At 47.3% G+C, this 25,786-nt stretch overlaps 2 protein-coding genes across 4 annotated transcripts in view; one reads left to right on the forward strand and one right to left on the reverse strand.

Annotated features, from left to right (window-relative positions):
- Positions 1 to 14,783, forward strand: LOC120825273 (uncharacterized). 2 transcript variants are annotated; one of them, XM_078080129.1, is made up of 46 exons: positions 1 to 139; positions 1,012 to 1,113; positions 2,084 to 2,428; positions 2,532 to 2,579; positions 2,663 to 2,716; positions 2,811 to 2,858; positions 2,943 to 3,086; positions 3,164 to 3,262; positions 3,541 to 3,606; positions 3,700 to 3,780; positions 4,362 to 4,406; positions 4,484 to 4,666; positions 4,775 to 4,846; positions 4,938 to 4,982; positions 5,115 to 5,237; positions 5,323 to 5,625; positions 5,721 to 5,771; positions 5,853 to 5,879; positions 5,986 to 6,012; positions 6,105 to 6,167; positions 6,259 to 6,363; positions 6,439 to 6,501; positions 6,679 to 6,714; positions 6,810 to 6,863; positions 7,746 to 7,817; positions 8,063 to 8,125; positions 8,336 to 8,407; positions 8,752 to 8,787; positions 8,876 to 9,019; positions 9,135 to 9,230; positions 9,337 to 9,387; positions 9,588 to 9,614; positions 9,712 to 9,762; positions 9,945 to 10,025; positions 10,150 to 10,188; positions 10,688 to 10,822; positions 10,906 to 11,016; positions 11,111 to 11,206; positions 11,345 to 11,470; positions 11,605 to 11,733; positions 11,876 to 12,007; positions 12,222 to 12,314; positions 13,565 to 13,714; positions 13,795 to 13,944; positions 14,023 to 14,103; positions 14,434 to 14,783. In XM_078080129.1, exons 2-46 carry the CDS (start codon positions 1,050 to 1,052, stop codon positions 14,478 to 14,480), a joined length of 4,128 nt encoding a protein of 1,375 aa, XP_077936255.1. In that variant the 5' UTR covers positions 1 to 139; positions 1,012 to 1,049; the 3' UTR covers positions 14,481 to 14,783. The 2 variants fall into 2 exon arrangements, with proteins under 2 accessions (XP_077936255.1, XP_040042743.2); XM_040186809.2 differs by having other exon boundaries at positions 4,505 to 4,666.
- LOC120825275 (STE20-like serine/threonine-protein kinase) overlaps positions 14,683 to 25,786 on the reverse strand; it is a 17,512-nt gene continuing 6,408 nt past the window's right edge. For both annotated transcript variants that reach the window (XM_040186813.2, XM_040186812.2), the window contains exons 5-18: positions 24,765 to 24,837; positions 24,458 to 24,652; positions 24,266 to 24,347; positions 23,225 to 23,356; positions 22,147 to 22,896; positions 21,892 to 22,022; positions 21,623 to 21,746; positions 20,541 to 20,720; positions 19,052 to 19,181; positions 17,754 to 17,878; positions 17,469 to 17,660; positions 17,203 to 17,328; positions 17,009 to 17,122; positions 14,683 to 16,241 (exon numbers count right to left, since the gene is read on the reverse strand). In XM_040186813.2, the coding sequence (XP_040042747.2) occupies positions 16,095 to 16,241; positions 17,009 to 17,122; positions 17,203 to 17,328; positions 17,469 to 17,660; positions 17,754 to 17,878; positions 19,052 to 19,181; positions 20,541 to 20,720; positions 21,623 to 21,746; positions 21,892 to 22,022; positions 22,147 to 22,896; positions 23,225 to 23,356; positions 24,266 to 24,347; positions 24,458 to 24,652; positions 24,765 to 24,837 (2,501 nt within the window). In that variant the 3' untranslated portion in view covers positions 14,683 to 16,094. The remainder of the gene's footprint in view (positions 16,242 to 17,008; positions 17,123 to 17,202; positions 17,329 to 17,468; positions 17,661 to 17,753; positions 17,879 to 19,051; positions 19,182 to 20,540; positions 20,721 to 21,622; positions 21,747 to 21,891; positions 22,023 to 22,146; positions 22,897 to 23,224; positions 23,357 to 24,265; positions 24,348 to 24,457; positions 24,653 to 24,764; positions 24,838 to 25,786) is intronic.

Below are 25,786 nucleotides of genomic sequence, written 5' to 3' on the forward strand. Positions count from 1 at the left end.
CTCTGTTGTGACTTGTCCGCTGGAGAATGAGTCAGACTCTCACTCTGCACAGCGTATTCCTCCAGCACCTGGATGCACTGCCATGCGCTGAACAGGACACACTCACCGTGGTGGAACCTGTGAACAACTAATCCGAAAGGTAAGACAACTCCAAAACATTCAGATCAGCTGCTTTGTAATCATTAGTTAAGAGTTAGTAAGTCATAGAAGCCATAGATGCACCAACAACAACGACAACAACGTGCTGGAGTCGTGGGTGATGTTTGTAGCATTACTGCATTTAGAACGGCAGAAAACACAAAGTGTGTCAGAGGCGGAGGATCTTTAAAAAAACCTCCATAATCTCCACCTTTTTAAGAGTGAGGCATCCGTTTTCCTACTCGTTGTTGCAGAGAGTTGCACATGCTCAGCAGCGGTCGCACAACGTCTTTTAGCTAAAGTGCAAGCTAGGTTCAAATAATTGCAGAAGGCAGATTGGAGTGGCAGGTGGAACTTGGTATTGTGCAGTTTTTCCAACTTTGAGAGGGAGGTGGAGGAAACACGTCTTTTTCAATTTGATGAAATATGTTGTGCCCCGAAATATTGAATGTAGCAATAAAAAAACACATAAAATACACGTTCCCGTGTATGTAAAACAAATCAGCGGTGTGGACATCCTTTAGTGGCAGCATGATGGACGATATTGTCGTGGACACTTAAACAATAAATGGGCTAAAAGTTTCCAGAAGGTTCACTGCAGCTCTTTCTCCAACCAAACACTTTGAACCTCACCGACCCTGATTTGCCTTGAGCTTCTTTTAGTTGAGAGGAAAGATCCGGTGAGCATAGAGCGACTTTCTACACAGCTCCACAGGCGTGTAGGATTCTATAGACATACAACAAACATGGCTACAAAGGAAAGAAATGTGACCCCGCAAAGTGAAAGCGTAGGCCTCATCGTAGGGATGACCTTCTGCTCTGCCTAACCACAATCCACCAGCTCACAGTTGAAGGCCGTCACATTTCACACAGGGTTCACGCTGTGGTCCCTTTGCGACAGCGAGCGTTGGATGGACGATCTATTCAGAGCCACGGCTGTGGGCTCTGCTGGAAGGGTTGGAGGAAGCGGCGCAGGTGAGATCTCACACGTGATGGCCTTTACATGCAGCAGGGATACATACATGGACCATGTTTATGTGACGTGAATTCATGCAGGCGGCTTGTCTGCGCTGTATGAAGTGTCTTGACGGCAGATTGCAACGTTAAGGTTGGCACTGATCAGTTTGTTTTATACACCCGGGGACTTATCTTAGTTAGTTATTCATGACACACAGAGGAGAGAGACGCAGGAGGACGTCTGGAGTCCAACAGGAAGTCATCAGCGCTGGTTCCCTCCTCAGACAATTGGATTCTTCCCATTTGGGATTCTCATGGAGACAAATGTGGGTCACACCAACGTTTCTAGAGGTATTCGGTAAAAAGATTTGATAAACCAACAGAGTTACTTTTCAAGAACGCAGCAAAGTAGATAGTTGACGAAAGGAGAGTGAATAACGTTAAAACGGCAGATGAATATCAAAGTCACATCCTCCTTACAGGTGGATCATATTGTATGTCAGCGTTACGCTTACAGCTTGTGTTCTTCTCCCAGATGGCTAGAAAATTCCTGAACTCATCTCAAGTTTGTAGGCAATCACAATCATATTGTTCCGCTGTAGGAAGCTCGAGACCCCTCAAGCTTCCAGATCAGATCAGCTTGATCATCATCATAAGACGGTGGGCAGCAGCAGCAACCATGTTTTATAGAAGTCATAAATCAATCTGTTACACTAGTGTTACTGTTACTGTTACTCCTGTTGAATTAAAGCATGTTCAGGCAATATACCAGGCAAAAAAAGTTAGAATAGGTATTCACGCTTAAGGTCAAATATGAGCTTTGCCAGTGCAGTCTTGTAGAAACTGGATTCAGCCGATCTTGGAGTGTTTGATAAGATCTGCTGCTACAGGTGAGATGAAAAGAAGAAAAAAAAAAAGATTGCAAGAAACGATCGCTGAACTTGATAACATCCGCCTCCCTCTCTTCATTCCTTTTCTTTCCCTTTAGGGTTCGGTGAGTCCAGCAGCTCCTCTGGACCAGGAGGCCTGGACCTCGCCACTCTACGAGCCTTCTCTGCTGCCACCTCCGGGGGAGGGAGGTCGGGCCCTTTGGGGGGCTCTGAAGCAGGGTTTAGAGGAGGAGGAGGAGGCATGTCCTCTGTCGGTGCGAGTGGTGGCAGAGACAGGAAAAGGGAAGCGAGTCTCGGTGCGGCGACGAAGGCCAGCTACGGTCCAGGGGGACACGGAGACTTGAAGAGAGGGCCGTGCTCCGCTGTCCCTCACTCGCCCACTCCGAAAGAGAGGAAGAGCACGAGCGCCGCCACGGCAGCCGCCAACTCGGCTGTCTTTTACGGTGAGTCGTAGGTCAGAGGACAAATCCTATTTCTGACACACCTGTTTCTGGTGCGAAGGACGGCAGACTGACCCGATATCGATACTTTGCCGACACGTTTCAGAGAGTTCAAGCACAAACTCGTCTCCGGAGTACAGCAGGAAGGAGTACGGTAAGGTCTACCCGGGTCTCAGGTGGTCATCTGGAATCAGCAAACGCGTTCCATCCTTCAAGGAGTTTTTCGTTCTCTTTTAGGCTCTTCATGTGCAACTTCAAGCAGCGCCACCAGAGGGAGAACTCAGAGCAGAGGTATACAGGATAGTACAAAGTACCAGGTCGGACCTGTGCACCACACGTTGTTATCAAAGCAATGAAATATGGACCCACTTTGTGGTTTGCGTAGAGAGTGAGATCAGAGCCAGGCTTCAGAGCGCTTCCCCGCCAGCGAGATGTGAGTAGGACGCCTGCACGTCTGATCAGCGGTGTTCTCCCGACTGCTCACTGACTGACTCAATGTGTGTGATCTGCCTCGCAGGGACGGAGCTGGACGACGTGAAGCGTCTGCTGAGAGGAAACCGCTCCACCAGCGCCAGCGCCAGCCCCCCTCAGTCCCCTAACAACACGCTGCCCATCCCCAAGAAGGCCAGCGTGGAAACCAGGGCCGCGTCGGACAGCGCAGGTTCAACCCGTGAGCCGCCGTGTCCCTCGATCTTCATTAACGCGCGATGAACCGTTTTGTTCTGTTTCAACTACTAGATCAGTACGGCAACGTTTGGTCCGGAGGGATGAGCAGTAGCTACGGTTACGACACCAACCACAACAACCTGTCCTCCCTCTCCAGCCTCCACCCGTCAGGTCAGTCACGCATGAAAAGCAATAACATGTAGCTGGTAGAACTATTGTCTCACCCCTCTCGGTCACACCTGAGCAAAGCGTGACTTTTCTCAAGGTGAAGCGCCTTGGTTCTGTGAGTTTGACCTCGTTTCTCTGACTGGTTTCCATGGGGACTATTTTCACTGCAGACTTTGTTTCAATGGACGTCACGCTTGACAGATAGGGAGGCTCCGAGGGGCTCAGTGGAAGACAGTAAGGGGTAATAGATGGACTGATGGGCTCTGTTGTGTCCTGTGCAGGAGTTCAGAACAACCTGACACCCGGCTCTCCCTCCGTGCACGGGAGCCCTTCTGCTGGTAGCTCAGGTGATGCTCTTCCTGTCGCGAATGCGGCGATCTCAAATCCTCATACGATGTCCCCGACGGGAGATAACGGTGTTGTTTCCCTCTCCGCCTCAGTTCCTGTGTATGGTGTCCAGAATAACCTGGGCAGTACCGGTGCTGTGGGCCTCTCTCCAACTGGGACCAACCCACACATAGGTGAAGCGGTCCTTGTCCATGGCCCGAGCCAGAACCGGTCCGACGTATCAACGCTTCACACCGTTCGAAGCGTCTGGCCGACAGTCTGCGCGTCTGCCTTTGTAATCTCACTGTGCAGGAAAAGGCAAAAAGCCAACTGGGCTTATTTAAAGTCTCCAACTATATAATATTAAAATATTTTACAGACTTAAAAACAGAAAACAAAATTTTGTTTATCTTGACTTTTGAATCTTGTTTCAGGCAAATTTATATTTTTTTATATTGATGCATATATATATATTTTATTATTTCTTCACTAGTAACATATAAACAGATTTTTAGTCACAGGGGTTCCCCTTTATTGTGACAAGATGGACAAAGTGGTTGGAGTCATTGCACTTTTCATCATGGCCGTGCCACTTTCGAAGCAGAGGCCAAAAAACGGCCCCAGAGTAAAAAAGAGTAGACTGTGTTACGTTCAGGTGACCCTTTTTAGAGGTGTCAATATTGACTGCGTCAGTTTCCACGAGGACGCATTACAGTTACCGTAGAGAAGCGGTGTGGTGTCCGTGGAATCATGAGCGTGCTTTTTCTCCTCACAGTTTACGGTGTGCAGAAGAACGTTTCTGGATTGAGCACCACTGCAGGTAAGGGCCTCATGGATTGTGAAAGAAAGGGAGTTTATGTTTGTGTACTGCAGTAACTGTGGCAATCCTTCGCTAAGGGTGTTGTGTGTGTCCCACAGTGAGACCCAGCAGTCCCTTTAATGAGGACGCCTCAGGCAAAGACTTTAAGTTTGTGCTGCTGGAGAAGGAGAACGCTCCGGTCAAAAAGGAGACAGAGCGCCTGATGATGACCAAGGACACAGGGAAGCAGTTCATGTCTGCTCGGCCGGCTCTGGCTTCTGGTAACACTTCTCCCGCTTACACTGCTGACACTCACGTAGTGACCCCACGTCTTTTAATGTCCCCTAGGTTGTCTTCCTGTGGTCAGTGTTAACTGTTCTGTCTTGCAGGCACAGACTCCCTGAAGAGAGACAAACAGGAGCTCTCATCCAGCAGAGTGGAGGGAGGAACGGACGCCAAATGTAGAGCTTTATGCAACTGAACTCATCACGTACATCGTATTTCTTGTTTTGTGTGTGATTCTTTGCTCTTTCTTTTTTTTTCTTTTTATAGCTGCAACCCTAAAAGTTGCCACAAAAGACAAAGCCACCTATGCAGGTACTGTATGTGGTGCAGATGTACTGTCTGTTGTATGCACGGGTCTAAAGTCACATCCTGCCAGAATTCACAACAGAATTGTGTTTAAAGGACACGTGAAAATAATTTTGCGTAAATGTGTCTGTTTATCAGAGATCGGTAAAGACGAGTCAGGCTTCGGCTTGTGCTCCTGCTGCAGCTGGTGGAAGTGGCTGCTCGGCCTCCTGCTCGGCCTGCTGCTCCTCCTCGGCCTCCTCTTCGGACTCATCGCTTTGGGCAAGACCTGCATTCTCCAGCAACTTGTCACACACCCCATTCACACGGGTCACTGACGTTCCTCTGCTCCTCTCCGGCCTCACAGGCGAAGAGGTGAAACGGCACGCGAGCCGCCTCGAAGCCCTTGAAGCCGTTACTGGCACGGCATCAGCCAGGTCCAGCCGACTGTCGGCCTCCTCGGCCGTCAACATCATCGACCCGCTGGACGCTTCGCGCATCGCCAGCGGCCCTTCCGGCTCCACCCTGACCCGATCCGAAAACGGAATCGACCTGGGGGCTGTTGAGCCCGGGGGAGGCGCGGGGAGCGGACCCGGACAAGACAGCGGCGCCCTGCAGAGAGCCGTTCAGCAGCTGGTCAAGGCCGAACTCCGCTCGGACGCTGTGAGAGGTACGGATGAGTGGGATCACACGACACGCTGGTCAATGGAACAACGTCCGTGACGTATGTAAATGTCACCGATCACAATGTGTTTTCACCACCAGAAACACTTGCTCACTCGCTTAAAGGGGAGAAAGGAGATCCAGGACCTAAAGGCATGTTTGCACCAATCCAAAAAGAATTTGGAAATTGATATTTACTCGTTGTCCTACATAAGAATGGTTGTTTCTTCACAGGTGATCCGGGGCTGCTGGGACCAAAAGGTGACAAACAGCCCTGCATATGTATTCAAAATGTCATGATTATGGATCCTCAGCAGCGTGCGATAGACAGGAAGCTGCGTAACGCTTCTGAATTGCTCTTTTGCAGGTGATGGTGGATTTCCCGGCCTGCCAGGTGAGACTGAGCACAATTAGTTGAAGCTGTTTCCTCCACACAGAGGTCACCAACTAACTGCCAGCTCCTTCTGCCCTGTCTCATTTCTTTAGGGCCCCCTGGGCAGTTGGGACATCCAGGATTGGATGGACCAAGGGGACCAAAGGGAAGTGGAGGTAGTGTGAAGTTCGTCGCCTCTGTCCGTTGAGGACACAGTAGGAGTAGGATGAGCAACAGTGAGTGAGTCCCTCCTCCTTTGTGATCCAGGTGAAGCGGGTCCTGAGGGACCACCAGGTCAGAGGGGGCGGGACGGGCTAATGGGCCCCCGTGGAGAGATTGGACCACAAGGCTTTGGAGTGAAAGGAGACAAAGGTAGAAGATGTTCATGTCCCCCATGATGAATCACAGGAAATGATTCATTAATTGAATGAAATGTGCTTTTGACAGGATCTCAAGGTGAGGCAGGACGTCCGGGTATGGCTGGTGCTTCTGGTCCTGTGGGGCCAAAAGGTAAGGTCAAAGGTCATGGTGTTTATAGCCCTTATCGGATCAAATCTTAAAACCTTTACCAATGTCTTTTGAAAATGTAAGCACATGTACAAATGACTTTATCTTTGAGTAAAGTGTCATGTAAAGTCACGTGCCAAAACAGATGCCAAAATACTGAGATGTCCTTGTATGATTTAGGTCCCATGGGAGAGCAGGGTTCCTCAGGAAGCCCCGGTAAAGACTGACTACTGAAGATGCATCTGTGTTCATGTCTGTCATATCCTGTTGACTGTCAGTCATGTTTTGTGTCTGTAATCACTTGTTTGCAGGAGCTCCAGGTCCAAAGGGTTTCCAGGGTGAGGCAGGAGCACCAGGCGCTAAAGGTACCTTTCAATGCGTTATCTTCTTTCACAAAAACAAAAAAAACGACTAAATTAGTTCGCTGGTTCAAGACACAATATTCCTTCAGTTTAATATATCCACCATAACAAGGTTTATACAGTACATTAAAATTTTAGGCATATTTTAGGGAAAACTGTATTTTCCCAGTTGGCCCACATCAGCTTCTTCTTCTTCTTCTTCTTCTTCTTGTCTCTCCTGAGTCGTCCCTACTGTGAGTAGCTTAGACATGTAAAACCAGCCCCTTGAATTGCTGTTAAAGATCAAATGTGAGATGGATTTTAAATGAGAGTACATTTACCAGAATATATTAAAAACTGACCTTACATTGTTTTCTGCTGGACACATGGTGATAGATCCTTTTGTTGTTTTGATGATTAAGAAAATTAGATATTTAAATAATATAAATGTGAAACTCAATTCAAAACATATAGTATTTATTTCTAAGTATTTAAAATGCATGAACACGTAAAAAACTTCAATTTTCGAATATCACAGCAATTTCGGGCCAATAGTTTTCACAAAATGGTTATTTGATTTCATGATATGAGTACCCTTTATTGCTAAAATATGATATTGTTGAAGAAAATCACCATCATTATCAATAATGGACATGAAATATAACGCAAATAGAATAGAATGAGTCATAAACTAGAGTAAAGAGTCTTAATAAAACTAGGAATATGGAAAAATCAAATAAAGACATGAAACTGAAAAATAGGACGAATGCTTAAGGTACTGTGTCTTAGCCCAATGATTATTACGGTCATTGCAGTATTAAGCATATATAAATATATATATTGTGTAAAGAAATCGCTTTATGAGTTCAGAACAATTGTCTTAGAGCTTTATTTCTATTCACACAGGTGATCGAGGAGCAGCAGGTCTTACAGGAAACAAAGGAGAACAGGGAGAGAGGGGACCACGTGGACCCGCAGGTGAGTTATAGAGTAAATATATCAACAGCAATAGGAGTAACTTTAACTTTATCAAGATTTAATACCTTGACTACAAGTAGGCCTCAACAGATGGTTAGGGGTAACCTAACATGCCATTTGTATCATTTCTTATTGTAAAATATATGATAGAAATAGCAGTGATAACAATATTTAGACCAATGTGAGTTGTCATTGGGTAGAAAAGGGTTTTAGGATTTTTATATTTCTGGTTTTCTTGGTTCAAGGTGAACCTGGACAACCTGGACCACAAGGCCCTGCTGGAGCAAAGGGATCTAACGGGATTGCAGGTGAAGAAAGAGCTTCACAAGTGTACTGAAATATATGAACAAGATGGCGCGATTAAAGAGGAACATAATGAGAACTACATCTTACCTCATCACCCCTGCGTTTGCTCTGTTGGGTCAAACATTCTGTATCGGCACCCAGAGAAAGATCCCAGATTATTTAGAGGTGCTGGTGAGGTCAAAATTGCTCTGTAATCCGGGGAATTCATGCAGGTGACGCAGGTCCGATGGGACTTACTGGAGTAAGGGGACAGCCGGGACTTCCTGGAGATGTCGGTCCACCAGGTAGGCTGCTCCCAGCGGTTTGTGCATCAATTCCTCGTCCCAGATATTGTCTGGGGAATAAACAGCAGCTATTTTTCAATACAATGATGAAATAAAAATGATCGTTTATGCAAAGCATTATGAAGAATTATGAAAGCTAACTCATTAAACTTTTGCTTTCTTTCTACGGGTACAGTACGGCTAGAGCCTTTCAGGTTCACCTTTACTGTGCCTAAAGAAAGTTGTGTAAACGACAGTCAACTTTTCTTGCCAAAGTACAAAACTAAGGTGTTTAAACAATGCGTGCCCGTATCTACTGTATGATGAAAAGTTGAATCATATAATTATACACAGTTGTCTTTCAGGTCAACCAGGATCTCCTGGTAAAGTCATCGCTCCAAGTGAGAACATGGACAAAGCACAATTAAACCTTAGAATACATAAAGTCTAAAATGCAGCTGCCGTTCAAATCTTGCTTTTTACTTCTAGTTGGTTCCAATACTGTGGCCATACCTGGACCCCCTGGGCCTGCCGGGCCTGCCGGGCCAGCTGGCCCCGCTGGGCCTCCAGGTCCTGCTGGAACCCATGGTCTGTCTGGTCCCGTTGGCCCCGCTGGTATCCCAGGACAACCTGGTAAACCCAAACCCTTTACTCGTACTAAGCATCTGGAATCCGAAATGGACTGAGGGATGTGAGGATTGTTGATACATCTGGTTTTCTGTGATGGCACATTGATATCATACTATAGGACCCAAGGGAGAACAAGGAGAGAAAGGAACAGGAATCGGTTTACCCGGACCTCCAGGAGAGAGAGGACAACCTGGCAGCTTTCTGCCAACCTCAGGTTGGTAAAGGACGTCTTATAGAAAACAAATCAATCAAGAAACCATTTTCAGCTTTTACTGTCTTTGCTTGGAATCTTTAATGTGTTCTTCCCTGGTTTACCACAGAAACCTTTTTTGCTGGACCACCAGGACCCCCTGGACCACAGGGTCCAGCAGGTAGGTTTGTAAACCATGTAAACCAGATGCTTTGCTTCTGACAACAAAAGTATTTTTCAATACAGATCAAAGGGCCGTATGAATGATGCATTCATGTAAACAGAACCGTACAGGTGAATGTAGCCGATAAATGAGGACTCTTCTTAGAATGGTTCCAGTGGACAGTTACTTTCTTTCATCTTATCATTCATTATCCTTAGGAGTCAAAGGACCACAGGGGTACCAAGGTGAGAATATTGCAAACCATTGTATTGTAGTAGATTACCAACATTTTAAACGTTAAAAAGACAATAAATATTTTAATATGAATGACGATTGTTTCAGGTCAACCAGGTCAACCGGGCCTTCCAGGGAGTCCAGGGGAACCAGGGGTTGGTATGTGAACAACTTTTAGATTTAGATTATGTAAGAATATATTACATATATATTTTTTATATTTGTTGCATTTTGTAGAGCTTTCATCAACATTTTACAGTTTAATTGTTATGGGGGGATTTTAGGAGTCTGTAATGAACCTCCAAGCTCTTTTACTAGATGTTCAACATTTTTCCTGTCAGGTGTCCCAGGTCAGCCAGGACCCATGGGGCCTCAGGGCCCAGCCGGCCCAGAGGGGCCACAAGGACCTCAAGGACCTCAAGGTAAACTCAGGCTAATGTTCTGATCCTCTCTTGCAGAGCTGGTACAAATGCTCTGCTTGTATATGTGTTATAAGAGACGGAGCCATGGTGAATTGTTAAACACAATCCCTTCATGTCCTTGCAGGTTATGGAGGACCCCCTGGTGCCCCTGTGGCCGACAATGGTAAGACCAACATAAATATTGTGTAAAATAATGCATTGAGAAAAAACAATGGTGTGCCAAAAATTATATGTTTGTATTAATTCATGAGGAACAGTGTGTAGCATTATGGGGGATTGGAATATAATCAAATCATAACAGTGACAGATCCCACCAGATGCCACCAGAACCTGCACAGCCCTCAATCAATCAAGCTGCAATTCTTCCAACAAAAACAAAAGTCCACCATTCCTTTAATGCAGTTAATGAAAGTCTTCTACAATTTTTACAACCAAAGCTTTACCAAAAGAGTACTCCTATGATTTATTGTTGCAATCACAGGTCAGACATTATTATAAGATTAATGTTGGCCTTGTGATTGGCAAGTCGTTTTTATAAGCCCCTCTGCTTAACCAACAGGCATGAATAGTAAGTACTGCTATTAATTGAGCCTTAATATTACGTGTGGGTGATTGATATTTCAGTTTTTTGTTAGATGACGTTATCTGTGATGTTGTATCAGGTGGCTCATTCAGCCTTGGAGCCCCAGGCCCACCTGGACAACCTGGACAACCTGGACAACCCGGACCACCCGGAAGAGACGGAAGTGGGTCTGGATCAACCAATGTTGGCCAGTACATAGCAGATTACCTTCACAGTAGGCGATGCTTGTATTTTCTTTGGTTCATGCTCTGTTTCCCAGTGATTGAATGAATGAGACAATATTGTCTTGACATGCAGGTGATGGTATCAGGCAGTACCTGGCTGGACCTCCTGGACCTGCTGGTCCTCCAGGGGCCCCAGCGCCTGCAGTGGATGACTTGGCCAACCAAGTTATTGCCTACATCCAGAGTATGATCAATTCCGTCATAATGTGTAAATAAATCATTATTCAGCAGCTCTGTGGGAGACACCGACACCTTCCTAATAACTTTGATCACTTCAGGTTCAGGTAGAGGATACGATGGGGCTCCTGGTCCTCCCGGTCCTCCAGGTCCACCCGGCTCCATCTCTGTTATTGATGTTATCAACGTATTACAACGTGAGTCTCTTTTGGAGGAGGCTAAAATACTCATTTAAATGGCATAGTCGCCACAGTTGAAGGGTGTAGGTTTGATACCCTGCTCTCAGCAAAGCATGTGAGACTGTTTGTCAGAGTATGCCAATCATTTGTGTCCAGGAGAGGACGTGAGGAGATACGTGGCTGGTACTCCTGGTCCACCAGGACCTCCCGGAGCTCCAGGCCCCGGCAGCTATGGATTTAACACCCAGGAGGTAGCTGAACGGGTCCTCGTCCTCATGAACGGTGAGTGTCACTGTATGGCACCAGAAAGCGGGGTGGGGAAGGTTGAGCTCATTCTGTCTTGTTCATGTAGTCTATGCTGGTCATTGGATCTAGTAGCATTTTTAAGCCAATGTTCATTTGCATTGTCCAACTAGGAGTCTATCAGGGGCCTCCTGGTTCCCCTGGTATCCCTGGTCCACAAGGTCCACCTGGACCAGCAGGTCCAATTGGTCCACCAGGACTTGGGAACTACATCAGTTCAGACATTCGTGATTACCTGCATAGTGAGTCTGACAGTTATTAGCTCTGTCCGTTCATGACCGATTCATCTGACAAAATTCACAAAAAGAAATTGTATAAAATAACCATTTAAATTAGTATGACATGCATTTTGTCGTCCTTCACGTCTGCTCCCTTGTTCCAAAGGGGTTGCCTTCAGAGACCAACCAGGCCACCCTGGTGCCCTTGGACCCGAGGGCACCAGAGGTCAAACCCCCGGCTACGGAGAATATCCCAACGGAGAGACGCTGAAAGCAGAACCACAACAATATACCAAGAGTGAGTTTGCGCCCCGATCTAAAACCGTCGCTAGAAGTTAGAAAAGGTAACTTTACGTGTCACTGCGTTTACTCAAGGACATGGGTAAGGTCAAACAAAGATATTGTACAAAAAAACAATTTTTGTATCACCATAAATATTTAATTAAAGCACAATGGTAACAAATACCACCACAGTCAATGTCAATTCATTAGTCATTCTGATTCAACCCCAGGACACGAGGGAGAGCCTGGTGTGCCGGGCCCCAGAGACCTGGATACTGAAGACTTCGCCCAGATGGCTATCAAAGTAACTGATTACATCAAATGTAAGTGATCTAGAGGAAGTTTCTTTTGATCTTTATCACATGACAAACTATTTCTCTTTTAATACATTACTAGTGCACTGGCCGTTCAGGGAGGGGTTTGGACTGAATTGCTTGGCCCCTGGAGGAGCTTGTTGCAGCGTTATCAAACCGCTCACCTGTCAGAATAGTTTAGTTGTAGTGCTATTGTGTTAGTAACCCACTGTCAATGTAAAGTCAATGTAAACTTGCTGGACTTATTATGACTCAATGTGTCACTGCTCACCCTTTGGTTCCTGGCAATACACCCAAGAAGTGTAAATACTAGGCCCAACTATGTTAATAACCTCTTGAAGAAATGTATTTAGTGTGTTTGTGGTCGGCCTATGAGCTGTAAAGGACAGCAATACGGGTTTGAAGTAGCTAAAAATAGAATATACATTCAAATAATATAACACAATTTAAGTGCTACAGTTTGTCTAGTGTTTTTTAGTCGAGGTAGAGTCTGAACAGGTGTGTCTTTAGTTTAAGATGTGAAGGCTCTCTGCGGTCCTGATGACAGAGAGCTCGTTCCACCATTTAGGAGCAAGGGCAGCAAAGAGTCGTGACCTAGTCGAGTGTTTTGCTCTCAGTGAGGGAGGGACGAGCTGTTTCCTGATGTTGTAGCTACAGGATCGTGTTGTCGCAGTGATGCTGAGAGTTGCCTGTCGAGTGTCACGCCGAGGCAGCAGTCAAAGTCGGCGTTAACACAGAGTTGTCAAAGTTAACAGTCAGGTCCCCCAGGAGAATCCTTTCCCAGGAAGACAAGTAGTCGGGGGTTGATTTTCAGACGGTGAGACATCCAGACAGGCAGAGATCCGAGCCGCCACCTGAAGCCTGGTTTATACTTCTGCGTTTTCAGAGAGACGCAAGAGCCCCATGCGTGCTTACAGGAGGAGAGTTGGTTAAAGATCGCACGTTCAAGAGTTTTGGACAGAAAGGGAAGAAGAGAGACCAGTCCGTAGTTGTTTTCTTCAGATGGGTTTCTTCAGGAGAGGGTTAACTCTTGCCTCCTTAAGAGAGTTGGGTAAACAGCCAGAACAGGGTGTTAATGACCAGGCTTGAGTTTAATCTCCTCTGTAGCACAAGCGAGGCTAAAATACCCCGGAGTGTTGGATTGGAGCGTTTCAGACAAAAGAATGAACCTGAAAGTTCCCACATGTGTCCTTTCAAGGACTCTCTGGAAAGTGATTGACAGCGGCCACACAGAGAGCTTTGCTTGCTTGTCCCTGCAGCCCGCGGCCTCCTGTACGACATCGTGAGGGAATACAATAGTCGTGCGTTCCAAGGACCCCCAGGACCGCCGGGGCCCGCGGGTCCCCCTGGAGACAGCCGGTGGTTTGGTTCCCGTGGAAACGCCACAGATCTGCTGGAATACATCAGGTGTAAGCCACTGGTACAGATGTGTACAGATGTCAAATCAAGAGTACGAAGTACTGGTTGACTCCTCTCTGCTTGTCTCCAGCTCGCGGTCTGCTGCGTGACTCGGATCGAAACCACAATGATTCCCCCGTCCAAGGGCCGCCAGGACCACCCGGCCCCCCGGGTCAACCCGGACACAGCCGGCTGTTTGGTTCCCATTCAAACGTCACCGATTTAGTGGAATACATCAAAAGTAAAGATGTTACTGAGAAGAAGGATGAAGTCACTGAGAGATGAGAGGATTTCTGATAACTGATCTCGTCATCCACAGCACATGGAGCCATTGTGGGGCAGCCTGGGAGACCAGGACGCAAAGGGGACAGAGGATACCCAGGGCCCAAAGGAGAGAGAGGTAAATCCGAACAATGCGTTCATAGCCGAGTAAACATTGGGTTCAGTGTATTCCACATAGTACTTCAGTCTGCTAGAGCCTTTGTTCAGGTTGTTGAGAGCAGTTAAATCACCTCAGATGCATCGTGACATTATATGATAGATTATATCCACACAACCCTTTAATTATGAGAGTAGAATGTATAAAAATGAGTCATCATACAAGAGAGAATCTAGTCTCTTAAAGTACAGATGCATTGGTTGCATTGATCCCCAGAATGGTTATGCACAGAGTGGAATCTGTTCTCTGTGCTCATTGGGACACTTTCCATTAATCCAACCTGTGTTCCAGGAGAATCCGCTGTGAGGAACCGGAGGAGGCGGGACGCTGCGGCCTGACACGGGCTCCGATTTCTATATTTCTGACTGTGGTTCATGAATATGAGCTGGTTTCATCCGCTCATTTGGGGGGAGGAGTCGCTCTTATCGTTTACGCCAGTCTGCATTTTATAATTTTCTTTTTTTTTTTTAATGTAAATTGTTTTTTTACAAAGTTATAGCTTTTCTGTCAGATGATTGTGCATGAGAGTAAAAACTATAGTACAGAGAAAACATTTTTTATTTACAGCACTATGAACATCGACATGACACATCTAAGAAAACAGACATTTATTTTAATAAACATCAGGATTTTGATATGGATATCATAGTTTTCATTCAGAACGTCATCCATTGACCCTTTTGTGTGTAGAAGGAGTGAACACGGTGCTGCAGAGAAAGTTCTGGAGGAGCTGCAATCTTTGTCCGCTGGTTCAGTATTTCAACTTTTTAGTAGCCAATCAGGAAGAAAACGAGACGATGGGATCAACTGATCACCAGTCCAGTTCCTATCTGCATCAACGCGGCGTTATCACAATACATCAGCTCGAATAAACTAAACGCTGGTAGTTTCTTCAGAGTCACACAGCAGAACACATGATGTACTCATTATGAAGGCTATTAGCTAGCTGGACATGCAAACAGTTTTTCAATAAGATGATGAAAGGAGAGCTGGTTGGATTTGCTCACCAAGTTTCACCAACACAAATTCTTTAACGTTACATAACTTCCAAAGTCAATGAAACATGCATCTCTTTCGCTTGACTAGAACAACGGGTTGGCAGCTAAAGAAAGGAAAGCAGACCCACGGATGTTCGTCTCTGCTGCGTGCTGAGAAAGGCCCTGAAAGGAGGAACTGTGTCCCTGAAGCCGCTGCGAGGTCACGCTAGTGCCAGCGCTACTCATCACACGCTAAACGTCTAACACGCCCATGGAGGATTTCATCTAATATACGGAATCATTCCTTCAGCAAGACTCAGCTGAACAACAGGATCCGTCTCCTTTAGCCGAATACTAAGATTTGTAATCATCAAATAGAAATCATAAAGAAATCCACAAATTGTTTAAGCTGTATAAAATGCTTTTTTGATTTCAAATGTATGGAAGCCTTGAGAGGCAAGTGAGAGGAGGTCTGATCTCCAGTGTTTATGTGCCTCGGGGTGGAGGCACTTTTCTTTTTTGGCTGGTGGAAACCTTCGTACCTTAGCATCGCTTAGCAACCAGTGCCGACTGTCTACTCACAAGACTTCGACCACCTCGTTAAGTGACAAACAGCCTGGATCACCGTGATATCGCCCGTCTCGTTTGCTTTTCAGAGCCTCCGTACAAACGGCTAAACGAAGGATGCAGTAAATTATGAATTTCACAATCAAACAAAATTAGCTCTACAGGCACCGGAGTCTTCATAAAAAACTATAACTTACGGAAGGGCTACTTCAAGGAAACACTGAATATGAAATTATCCTTCAAAATATCTGTTAGTAGTTTGAAAATATGCCGACACAAACAAAAAGAGTGTGCAGAGAAGTCCAGAGATAGAAATGCTTCCCACAGCCTCCGGAGGAAGAGGGCAAGGCAGCTCGGTTCAGTCTGTACGGTGTGTGTGTGTGTGTGTGTGTTCATCGTGCACGTGAGCTAGAAGCCTGTGGAGTGGACAGTGGGGATTGGGTAGAACTTGGAGATGCGGCTCTGGCTGGAGGGGTTAAGGCACTCTGATTCGCCGCTCATCTTAAAGAACACTTCCTGTTCCTGCAGCTTCCTGGAAAACTCCTCCTCCAGGGCCTGCAGGGCACACACACACACACACACACACATCAAGGTGGCTCCTTTACATCCACTTGTGTGTTAGTCAGAAAAGGCACAGCCACAGCGCTCTGGGCAGGTGGACATTGGGGACTGATGTGATTGAGACTCCTACTTCTAATTAATTCACACAGCAGGCGGTTCTGTTCAGTTCAACATGGATCTATAGTCTCCACCACTTAGTTGTAGAGCAAACTAACCCTCAGAATGCCATCCCATAATATGTGGTCAGAGGACGTCATGTGATGGTGCTGAGCCGTATCTATTGAGTCTGACGGTCTGTGACGTCGGTCCGCTCCGCTCAACGGGATTACTTTAGTTACGTCTGGACTAAACCGGGCTGCAGTCCTGCTCCGACCTTCAGTCCTTACACTAGAAGGTGGGCGGTTTTGTTATGATACGGCGCTGATGTTATAGAGGTGTTACGCTGTTGTTTTTACTGTTGACTGCATGGTCTCCTCACGTCTCTGTGGTTGGTCCGGATCAGACTCTTCATCAAGTAAGGACACGGTGAAGCAGTGATGTCACACCACTAAAAGCAGCTTACTGAAATGAACATGGACCCTCAAGTCTCCCTCTCTTGATTAATGGACAATGTCAATGCATCATATCTATAAGAAGACAACTGGAAAACGTGTCCATGTAATCCCCCTTTGCAGCATCCTACCACAGTCGGCATCGCTCTGAAGCTGCCTCTGTAACACACGTAGCTACGGGTGTGTCATCAGCAAGAACAGGTGCTGTACCTTCTTCCTCGGCCGTAGCTTCTCCCTCCACTCCTTGAGCTCCTGACTGTGCTCCTCGTCCAGTTCCTTCAGCTTCTGGGTCTCGTGTTCAATGAGTAGGTGGCACTTCTCATTCTGAAACGGACAGACATATGAAACATGTCACCGTGTCCAGGACTGCGTGTAACAGTAGGTCAGAAGAACCGGATCGGTACCTGGAGCTGCTGAAGCTCTCGGATGTTGGCGTCACACTGCAGCTGCAGGTCTCTCATCTGGTTTTCATGTTTCTGATGCTGATGGAGCCTCTCGTTCTTCTGCCTCTTCTCTTCCTGGGCTGCAAACTGGACAACAGAGACACTGTGAGGCTTCCAATTCTTTAAAAAAAGGACAGCAGGTCTGGTTCTCCATCCGAAAGGAGACAAAAGGGTTGGTTTTGTTGACATCCCATTCCGTTTGGTATCCCCCCCCCCCCCCCCCTCACCTGTTTGACCTTCTCCCTCTCCTGCTCCGGGGTGATGGCGGCTCCGGTGATCCGGATGCTCTTCTTGAACATGGCCATGCGGGTCTTGGCGTCGCCGCGCTGGATCTTGGGCAGCCTGGTTCTCTCCTGCGTCTGCTTGTTCTTCATCTCCTCGATCAGACGCTGGTTGTAGCGCTGCATCTGCTCCATCTCCTGCACGGGCCACCAAGCACACACGGGACATGGAGAGTCCTTTCACGGGGGATCAATCAAAGGGCAGGAGTGAGGCCCGGTCTGGGCCCGTACCTTCTCGTGTCTCTTCAGCAGCTGATGTCTCTGCATGAAGTACTGGTCTTTGAGCTGCTGCTTGAACAGCTGGTGTTTCTCCTGCAGATGGCGCTCTTCCAGCTCCCACATGGCAGCCTCCCGCGCTACCAAACAAAAAGACAGAACCAGCTCATCAGAGGAGCCACCTCCTCAACATTAAGCCTCTTTCTGGGTCCCTACACGTCCTCCAGTGAGACGTACAGCGACAGCTGTGGCCTGAAGTGACCTTGATATCCTGAATTGAATATTTAACTTTGGTGATGACATTTCAGCTTTAAGGCTTTGAACCGTCTCAGTCGTCAGGCGCCTGACGCTCAGAAATGTTCCTGTTGTGCAGCTCCCGTCCTTCTAAGCACAGATTAGGTCCCGGGCAGCGCTCCCTGCTAACGCGCTGCAGCGGTGTCAGTCTGAGAACATTTCAAGCTGGTTTACTGCTAATCAGACTCCCTAGTAGTCCATTGTATGAACCAAGCCAACGCGGCGTGGTAACCTGCCTGGAGAGGCATGAGGTAAGAGTTATACAAACACTAGGTAACGTATGCACATGCCCTGGGATCCCAGCCTCATCTCTATACTCCATTAGGCTTTGGGCCTCAGGCAGCAACGTGCGCTTCGACTGGATGATTAAACTCCAGACGGACCGAATGTTCTTAAACATGCACATCTGCTGCATGATGCGTCCCAGTGACCAGAAATAGATTAGTGATATTACATTAGCATAGGTAAGAGCAGCTGTTGTGCTGTCAGGAGAAGAAGTGAAATGGATGAACTTGATGTACACATGGGATTTTCTCCACCATCATAAATCACGACAAAACATCCCAAACGGCTGTTTTCAGTACAAACTGATTTACATGAAGTAGGAAGTAATCTTCAAACTAACCGTAAGTGAGGATTTTTTTTGAAAGAGAGAAGTGAAATTGAGATGTTTCTCACCACCACATCATTCTGCGTGTATCATTGTATTCACGATGGACTATTGATAGTTAGAACACATGGACGTTGGTCGTTGGCTCCCTTGAGGGGAGAGAACGTTAGCGATGGAAAATGAGAGGCGGTAACAGTAGAAGGGTTTATTTTAGGACCACGGATGTTAAGTTATTGACTCCTGAGACGACCTTTGTGGAGAATAACAAGCTGCCTGCCGGCCTTAAAAAGGGCCTGCAGGGGTTGAGTCACAGGTTCAAAGCCGTGTTCACTCTGTGGAGGAAACGTGTCAAACTATCCCAATGATGAGGTGTTCTCCCGTGTGGAACCAGGGGAACGTTCCAGCTCACCTCGGAGCAGCTGCTGCTTGTGGTTGAGGCAGTCCCTCTCAATGGTGGCCAGCTCGTGTTTGTGCTGCTGGATGATCTTCTTCAGAGCCGTGTCCAGATCCTGCTGCTGCTTCTGAAGGAACTCTTGTTCCTGGACAAGGAGTACAGGTGACATGAGCAAAACAGGAAGCGGCTGCTCATCTACAATTCACTTAAGTTATCTGTGGGAACCTCGGAGCCTCCATGACGACAATCATCATCATAATAACAACAACAAGGAAGCCTTATCAGTGGGACACGTCGACACAGAGACCTTTCAACCAATCCTATAGGAAGCAGGATTGGCTTTATGAGGCTGTGTGTGTGTGTGTGTGTGTGTGTGCGTTCTTCTGCCAAGTTCCCCTGAGGCTACCAGCCAGACGCTAATAAACAGTGTGTGAAACGAATCAGCCGGCCTGCCTCACCTCCCACAGTTCTGACCAAAGAGAGAACAGTGACCACCTGTAATTTGATGATCTGAGGTACAAACCGTCTCAAACGGTCCAGACCGCTCACAGGATCATTGTCCTCATTGATTGTCCTCAGGCGGTCCCTTAACTGTGCTGTTAAAATGAGACTCTGGATGTCTGCAGGCAGGACTTGAACATGCAACATGGTGGAATTGGGTTATTAGCTCTGATGTGTCACAGTCCTCATGGATGCTCTCATTTACACACATGTGCTATTCTCCATGTGAACTCTAATCATTCACACAGACATCTGAAGTTCAGCGAGTTTGCTGCATCTGACGAAAGGGAGAGAGGGTCGTCGTGGCACACGGGTAGAGCGTGTGCGCTGGGAACCTCAAGGTTGGTGGTTCGAGTCCCGGCTGCCCCATGTCTCAAGTCGTGAGTTCTCTGAGCAAGACACCTAACCCCTAATGGCTCCCCGGGCAGAAATGTAAAAAAGCCATGAGTTAAAATAATGTAATGTAGTAAGTAATGTAATGTAGTAATGTAATGTCCACCCAGGAAGTATGTAAGAACAGAATGATAACATGGACCTCAGCGTATGACCGTACTACACACTGTACACACTCACTCTGAGCCTGTGGTCAACCAGAAGGACACTTTGGCAGAGTCATAAAAGCAGATGTGTCAGCTGGATAACTGTGCATGCTGGGAAGTCTGTGTGTGTGTGTGTGTCACAGCTATAGACTCACAGCAAACCGTAACGACATTCCCTCCCCCGGCTAGATTGGATAATATCCTATTTAATAGATTTCAGGATTGTTTCACGTCAGGGCAGCCATGAGCAAACGAGAGAGTTGCTGTTGCCACTAACCAAATGAGAAGTGGCAGAGCTTCTGTGCAGCCAAACGCTGGTTTTGCACTGACATGACAGATCAGAGAGGCTTGTGTGTGGCAGAGTATCAGAATAACCTCCCATAAATAGGAAGGGTGCAAGCTCCCCTGCCCCCTGGGGGCGTGTGTGAGGACAAAGGGCAGTGAAGCGTGTGGAACGTGCCCACCTCTTTCTTGCGGTTCTTCAGCATGTTCTGGTGCTTGGACAGCTCTTTGTCCTGCTCGGCTTTGATGCGCTTGGCCTCGTCCCTGAGCCGGTTGGTGTGCTCCTGCTCCAGCCTCTCGATGGTCTGCTTCTGCTGCCGCTCCAGGTTCTCCACCTCCTGGTCGTACTGGCGCTTCTTGCTCTGGAAGACGGCGAGCGTCACGTCAGTTCAGCCAAACAGTTCATCAAAGAGGCAGCGGGATGCAAATAGGGAAGCACCAATCCATCAGCCACAGATTAAAACAACACACACACACACACAGGCCACCTGACATGCAGCATCCCTTATTAATTAATAAACATAATATTACCTTTACAACAAGGATTACAAGGATGAATACTTCTACAGGGGAGGCTCTGGAGTGAAGAAACGGTCATTGTCCGATCTTTAAAGTTTTGTGATACAGTGTATCATCGAGCTAAAATAACATTCTTTCACACTAAAACTACTTCCTGCTCCAGGAAGAGCTGCCAGAAGCTCAGAGTTCAGGTTTAAAAAGGATCAGCGCGTAACATCTAGAGAAGGTAATTGGTGGCAATGGAGTAGCATTTCCTCTCGTTATGATCAGTGTATAATCACCTAAACTCGTAGTATTTAGGGTGGCTTAAGGAGAACCGATCAACACGCTGCGGATCAGAACCGCCAATTAACACGGTGGCCACCGCGCCCAGCAAACAGCACGTAGCCGAGCAGCTCCACTCGCTTCGCTGATAAAAGAAGATGAAGACGTCCGATGACGGCAGAGATGATGATGCTGAATCTTCTAGTCCTCTCATTCCCACGGATGCTCGGGCCACCATGGAGGCTGGTTAACCAGTCACACATTGATGCAAGGAGCAATTTGGGGTTGAGTGTCTTCCCCAAACGCAATGACCAGAGGAGCCAGCAATCAATCCGCCACCCTCACATTCAACAACCCACGACCTCAGAGCCACAGCTAATGGTGTAATTTAAATGTGACGGATAGTTTTAATAATTACAGGAAATATGATGTTAGTGAAAGGGTGAAGGGGCTGTTCGGATGCATCCTCGGTGGGACTCACCGTGGTCTCCTGCTCAAAGCGCCGGAAGATCTGCTCCTTCTGCTGCTGCAGCTTGTTGCTGAGCTGCTGCTGGGCCCTCTGCTCCTCCTTCTGCAGGAAACGCAGCTCCCTCAGCTCCTGGCGTCTGCACAGGAGGAGAGATAGGAGAGAGACGATGGTCATCTGTGCATTGTTTGGGCCTAAACCGGGGGACCGCTGATGGAGACAGGCTGAACACCGAGGTTACTAAGCAACCGTGATGTTTGTACCGAACGGAGGCAGGTCAATACCTCAGGAACCTCATCTCCTCGTTCTTGGTGTCATTATCAGTGATGATCTTTGATGTAGTCACACTAACTTCCACGCCGTCCACAATGAATTTGCGAGTCTTTTTCAACGTCTTCTTCTGGCGCTTGTTATCCTGGAGAGAAGAAGAAGAGTGAATGCATGTTTGTGTCGCTGTGCTGAGCGGGGACTGTGAGGGATATAATATATATATATATATATATATATATATATATATACACACACACACACACACACACCTGTATGGAAACAGATCCCGGCTCCTTTGTCTTGGACAGAAAGCTTGAGATGGACAGATTGAGGTCGACACTGCTGTTATCTGCAGCTGAGCTGCCCCCCGAGTCAGAATCTCTCTCTTTGTCATCCTTGGCTTTGTCTGGAACCGTCTTCTCATCTTCTGCGTTCAGCTTCTCCTTCTCTGTGGGCTTCTCATCATCTTCCGTCTTTGGAACAACTTTTTCTTGCTCCGGTAGTGTCAGGGTCACCGTGAGATTTTTGTAGCGGTCTTTCTCCTCCTCTTCCTTCTCCTTCTCCTCTTCCTCCTTCTCCTCCTCCTCCTCCTTCTCCTGCACGGGTGCGTTTGACTCTTCCACAGCACTCATGTTCTCTTCGTGAGGAGCCTCAGTGACCTCTGAACCCACTTCGGTGCCCTGTGGATTGGCTGGAACCTCCGATGTGTCGACTTCCTTTTCCTCCTCGACTGCAATCTCCAGCTGCTGCATTTCCTTGGCAGGGGCCTCTGGTTCTTCTGCTTCTGGGGGCTTCTCCTCCAAACCTGCATCCTCATCCGGAGTATTTGAAGTCTCCTCAGCTACAGGCGAAGCGACCTCCTCAACAAAGCCAGTGTCCACCACATGGTTGGCCACAGGGAGCTCAGTGGGAGTGGGCTCAGCCCGCTCAGGGACCGACTCCAAGCCGGACGGGGAGACGGGGATCTTCTCGTCCTCTGAGCTGGCGAGGCTGACGTTGGAGGGGGCTCGTTTGTGGCCCTGGAGCAGCGGTAGAGACAGTTAAAGAAGATTAAAAACAACAGCAACGTACCACGTGTGTAAATATCAATTAGCCCGTCGCTGGATCAACCAAAAAACAATCTGCTTAACAGAATATCTTTGAGTTGGTTAATGATAAATGAAAAAAATTGTTATATGAAATACTTTTTGCAATGGACATTCAGCTATTAAGAATGTTCAGACTTATTTTAAAATAAATAATAGTCCTCTGATGGTAGGAACGTTGTATCGACTAATTCATTTAGCACCTCAGCTCTAGAAAAAAAGTCAAACTACCAACAAGTTCCTTTTGCAATTGTTTACACACCAGGTGTGCTTCCGTCTCGTCCTCCTCTTCTTCCTCTTTGTGGTCTTCAATCTCCTCTGTGACCTCGGCCTTTGCCTCAGCGATGAGCTCCCTCAGAGGCCGGCTGTCAGTCACGCTGGACACAAAGGAATGCTGTGCAAAACAGTTCCACCATTAATAACACGATAGTGTCTCCAGCTCAACAGCAGGTGCACAGGGATGTTGCAACGACGGCTCTCTGACATAGTCGGCGGCGAGGACTCCCTCTAATCCCATCGACTTTGAGATACAAATAGTAGAACAGACTGTTCTGTAAAAAAGCACACTAAACAATCCCGTCTTTGCTCTCACACACTGTATCAACATGTCCGCACCAGCTCACCTTCTTTGGCGTAGAAATCTGCTGCACATATTCTATCGCTGGCCTAAGGATGTGCAGCTTCTTCGATAACAAAACCTTCATCGGTGGCAGACCGGCATGTTGTATTTTCAAGCCCATGGATTCTTCCTCTGTACAGCAGGATTAGGAAATCTATTTCTTTATGTGTGTCCTCGCTGCTGCTCGGTAAACAAGTGGCTTCGACTCAACGAGCACCTTAAACCCTCCTTAGAAAAGCTGCGCTGCTGACGTCGGCGTGTCGGTGTTACCTGACACGGACAGACGGGTGGACAGACTCCGAGAGGCAGCTGGTGCATGGGTATGGGATGGGAAGGAGGATTATCAGTCCACTTTGGTGGACGCCTACGGGGCTGTCTGGCTTGCAGCAATGCCTTTGTGTCTGATCCTATCAGCATCCTGTGAGGATCTCCTGGTAGCTAGGGGCGTGGCTTAGGTGTGTGCGTCAGCCGACAGGAAGGAGACTTTTGGGATTAACAATGGCGGCTCTTGAAGAGGTGAGTGTTGAAGCTGCAAAATCCTCAGTTCTTCATTGAAAACACTTTTCTACAACCGCGCTTTGAGGAGAGTTCATCAACACAGTGTCTGGAGGGGTCGCTGCCTGTGGGGCCAATGCTCATAAACACCACCAATGATGAGTGGGGAGAACGTTCAAAGAAAGGTACCTGCAGCAGCTGTGTGGGGCTCCATCTGTTGTCCACGTGCTTGTCCAAACAGCGCTTTAAGAAGTCACTGAATTCTGGGGACCTTGAGAGTGAACAAAAGAAAGAATGACTCTTCTCCATCACCTGTGCATATTCTGATCTCAGGTGCAGGTACGAGTTACGAACACGCGGCCCCTGAAAGCCGGGACTCACCAGCGGGACGGCTGCATCAGGGTCGGAGGATCCGCCTTGGCTATTTTCAGCAGGACTCTCATGGGGTTCATCTCGTGATTGGGCGGCTCAACCTGTGCCAGCTCTATCAACGTGACCCCGAGGGACCAGACATCCGCCTTGTAGTCGTAGGGACGGTCCTTGGACGTCTCGCACATCACCACCTCGGGAGCCATCCTGGAAGGACGCGAGGAAAGTCACAGATGAGGAGTTCACGGCACTCAAGAAGGACCGACAAAACGGTTGCCATTGACTACGACGACATGTTTTAAATGGAAACTCAACTCACCAGTAAGGCGTCCCAATGAAAGAGTCTCTCCTCTGCAGGGTTTTGGTGTTTTTGGCAGACACACCGAAGTCAGCTGGCAAAGTCAAGGCAAACGACATATTTGTCAGTGTGATCAAACTAAACCAAACAGTGCGCAGCACAACTGCTCCTCTCATCACTGCGTGAACAGAGACGGAACAATGAGCCGTTGTGACGTTGGGTGAACACGGCGGCTCGTCGGCGTCGTGTGGGAGCTCGTTCCTTCCACCAGAGTGACTCCCTGCACACACACTGCACCTGTTGCAGGTCCGTCTACACACTGAGCAGCCACTGCTATTGTGCACGATGCTCACTAATTCATTGAGACCTCTGCAGCGGCCAGGCAACAGAAAAAAAAGGTTCACACCAAGTCTGCAGTTTGTTATCCAAAAGCGCTCAGGGGGAATAATAAATATGACCTCATGTGTCAATCACTCACTAGTCTTATGTTTTGTTAGCCTGAGAAACAGTTATCCCTCTACACGCATGCATGGGGCCTTAACAACAGCAGACAAATAGACGAAGGATAAAAGATTAGTTTAGCCCCTCGCCTAACGCTGTTGAGTTGCATCATGAGGAATGGCTGAGGGAACCTGTGCAAACCTTTGTCATATGCATACATACATGCAAACATTTCTAATACAAATTTTAAAGATGACATTTTGGACTAAATCCATTTGTGAGTCAAATTTTATTGAACAACAAGAGCCTGAAGGTTGAATAAAACCATGTACCCGATCACCCCCCCACTTCTAAACGTGGGCCTGTATCGCCCTGCTGTAGTGTGCATGTAATTATTATGTATTTGATCACGTCGGGCTGAGAGAAAAAAATATTTGGTTTACAATAGCTAAATACACCCGTTGCAAAAAAACACAGCATGTAATGCATTCCATGCATCTTTAAAATATAGTTTTGAAATATTATTGCTCAGCCTTTCATTTACATAAATAACTTGTTTATGGGAAGTCGCCCAACTGGCGCTGTTTGATGGATCACAAAGG

Source organism: Gasterosteus aculeatus, chromosome 9, assembly GCF_964276395.1.
Source record: "Gasterosteus aculeatus chromosome 9, fGasAcu3.hap1.1, whole genome shotgun sequence".
NCBI lineage: Eukaryota > Metazoa > Chordata > Actinopteri > Perciformes > Gasterosteidae > Gasterosteus > Gasterosteus aculeatus.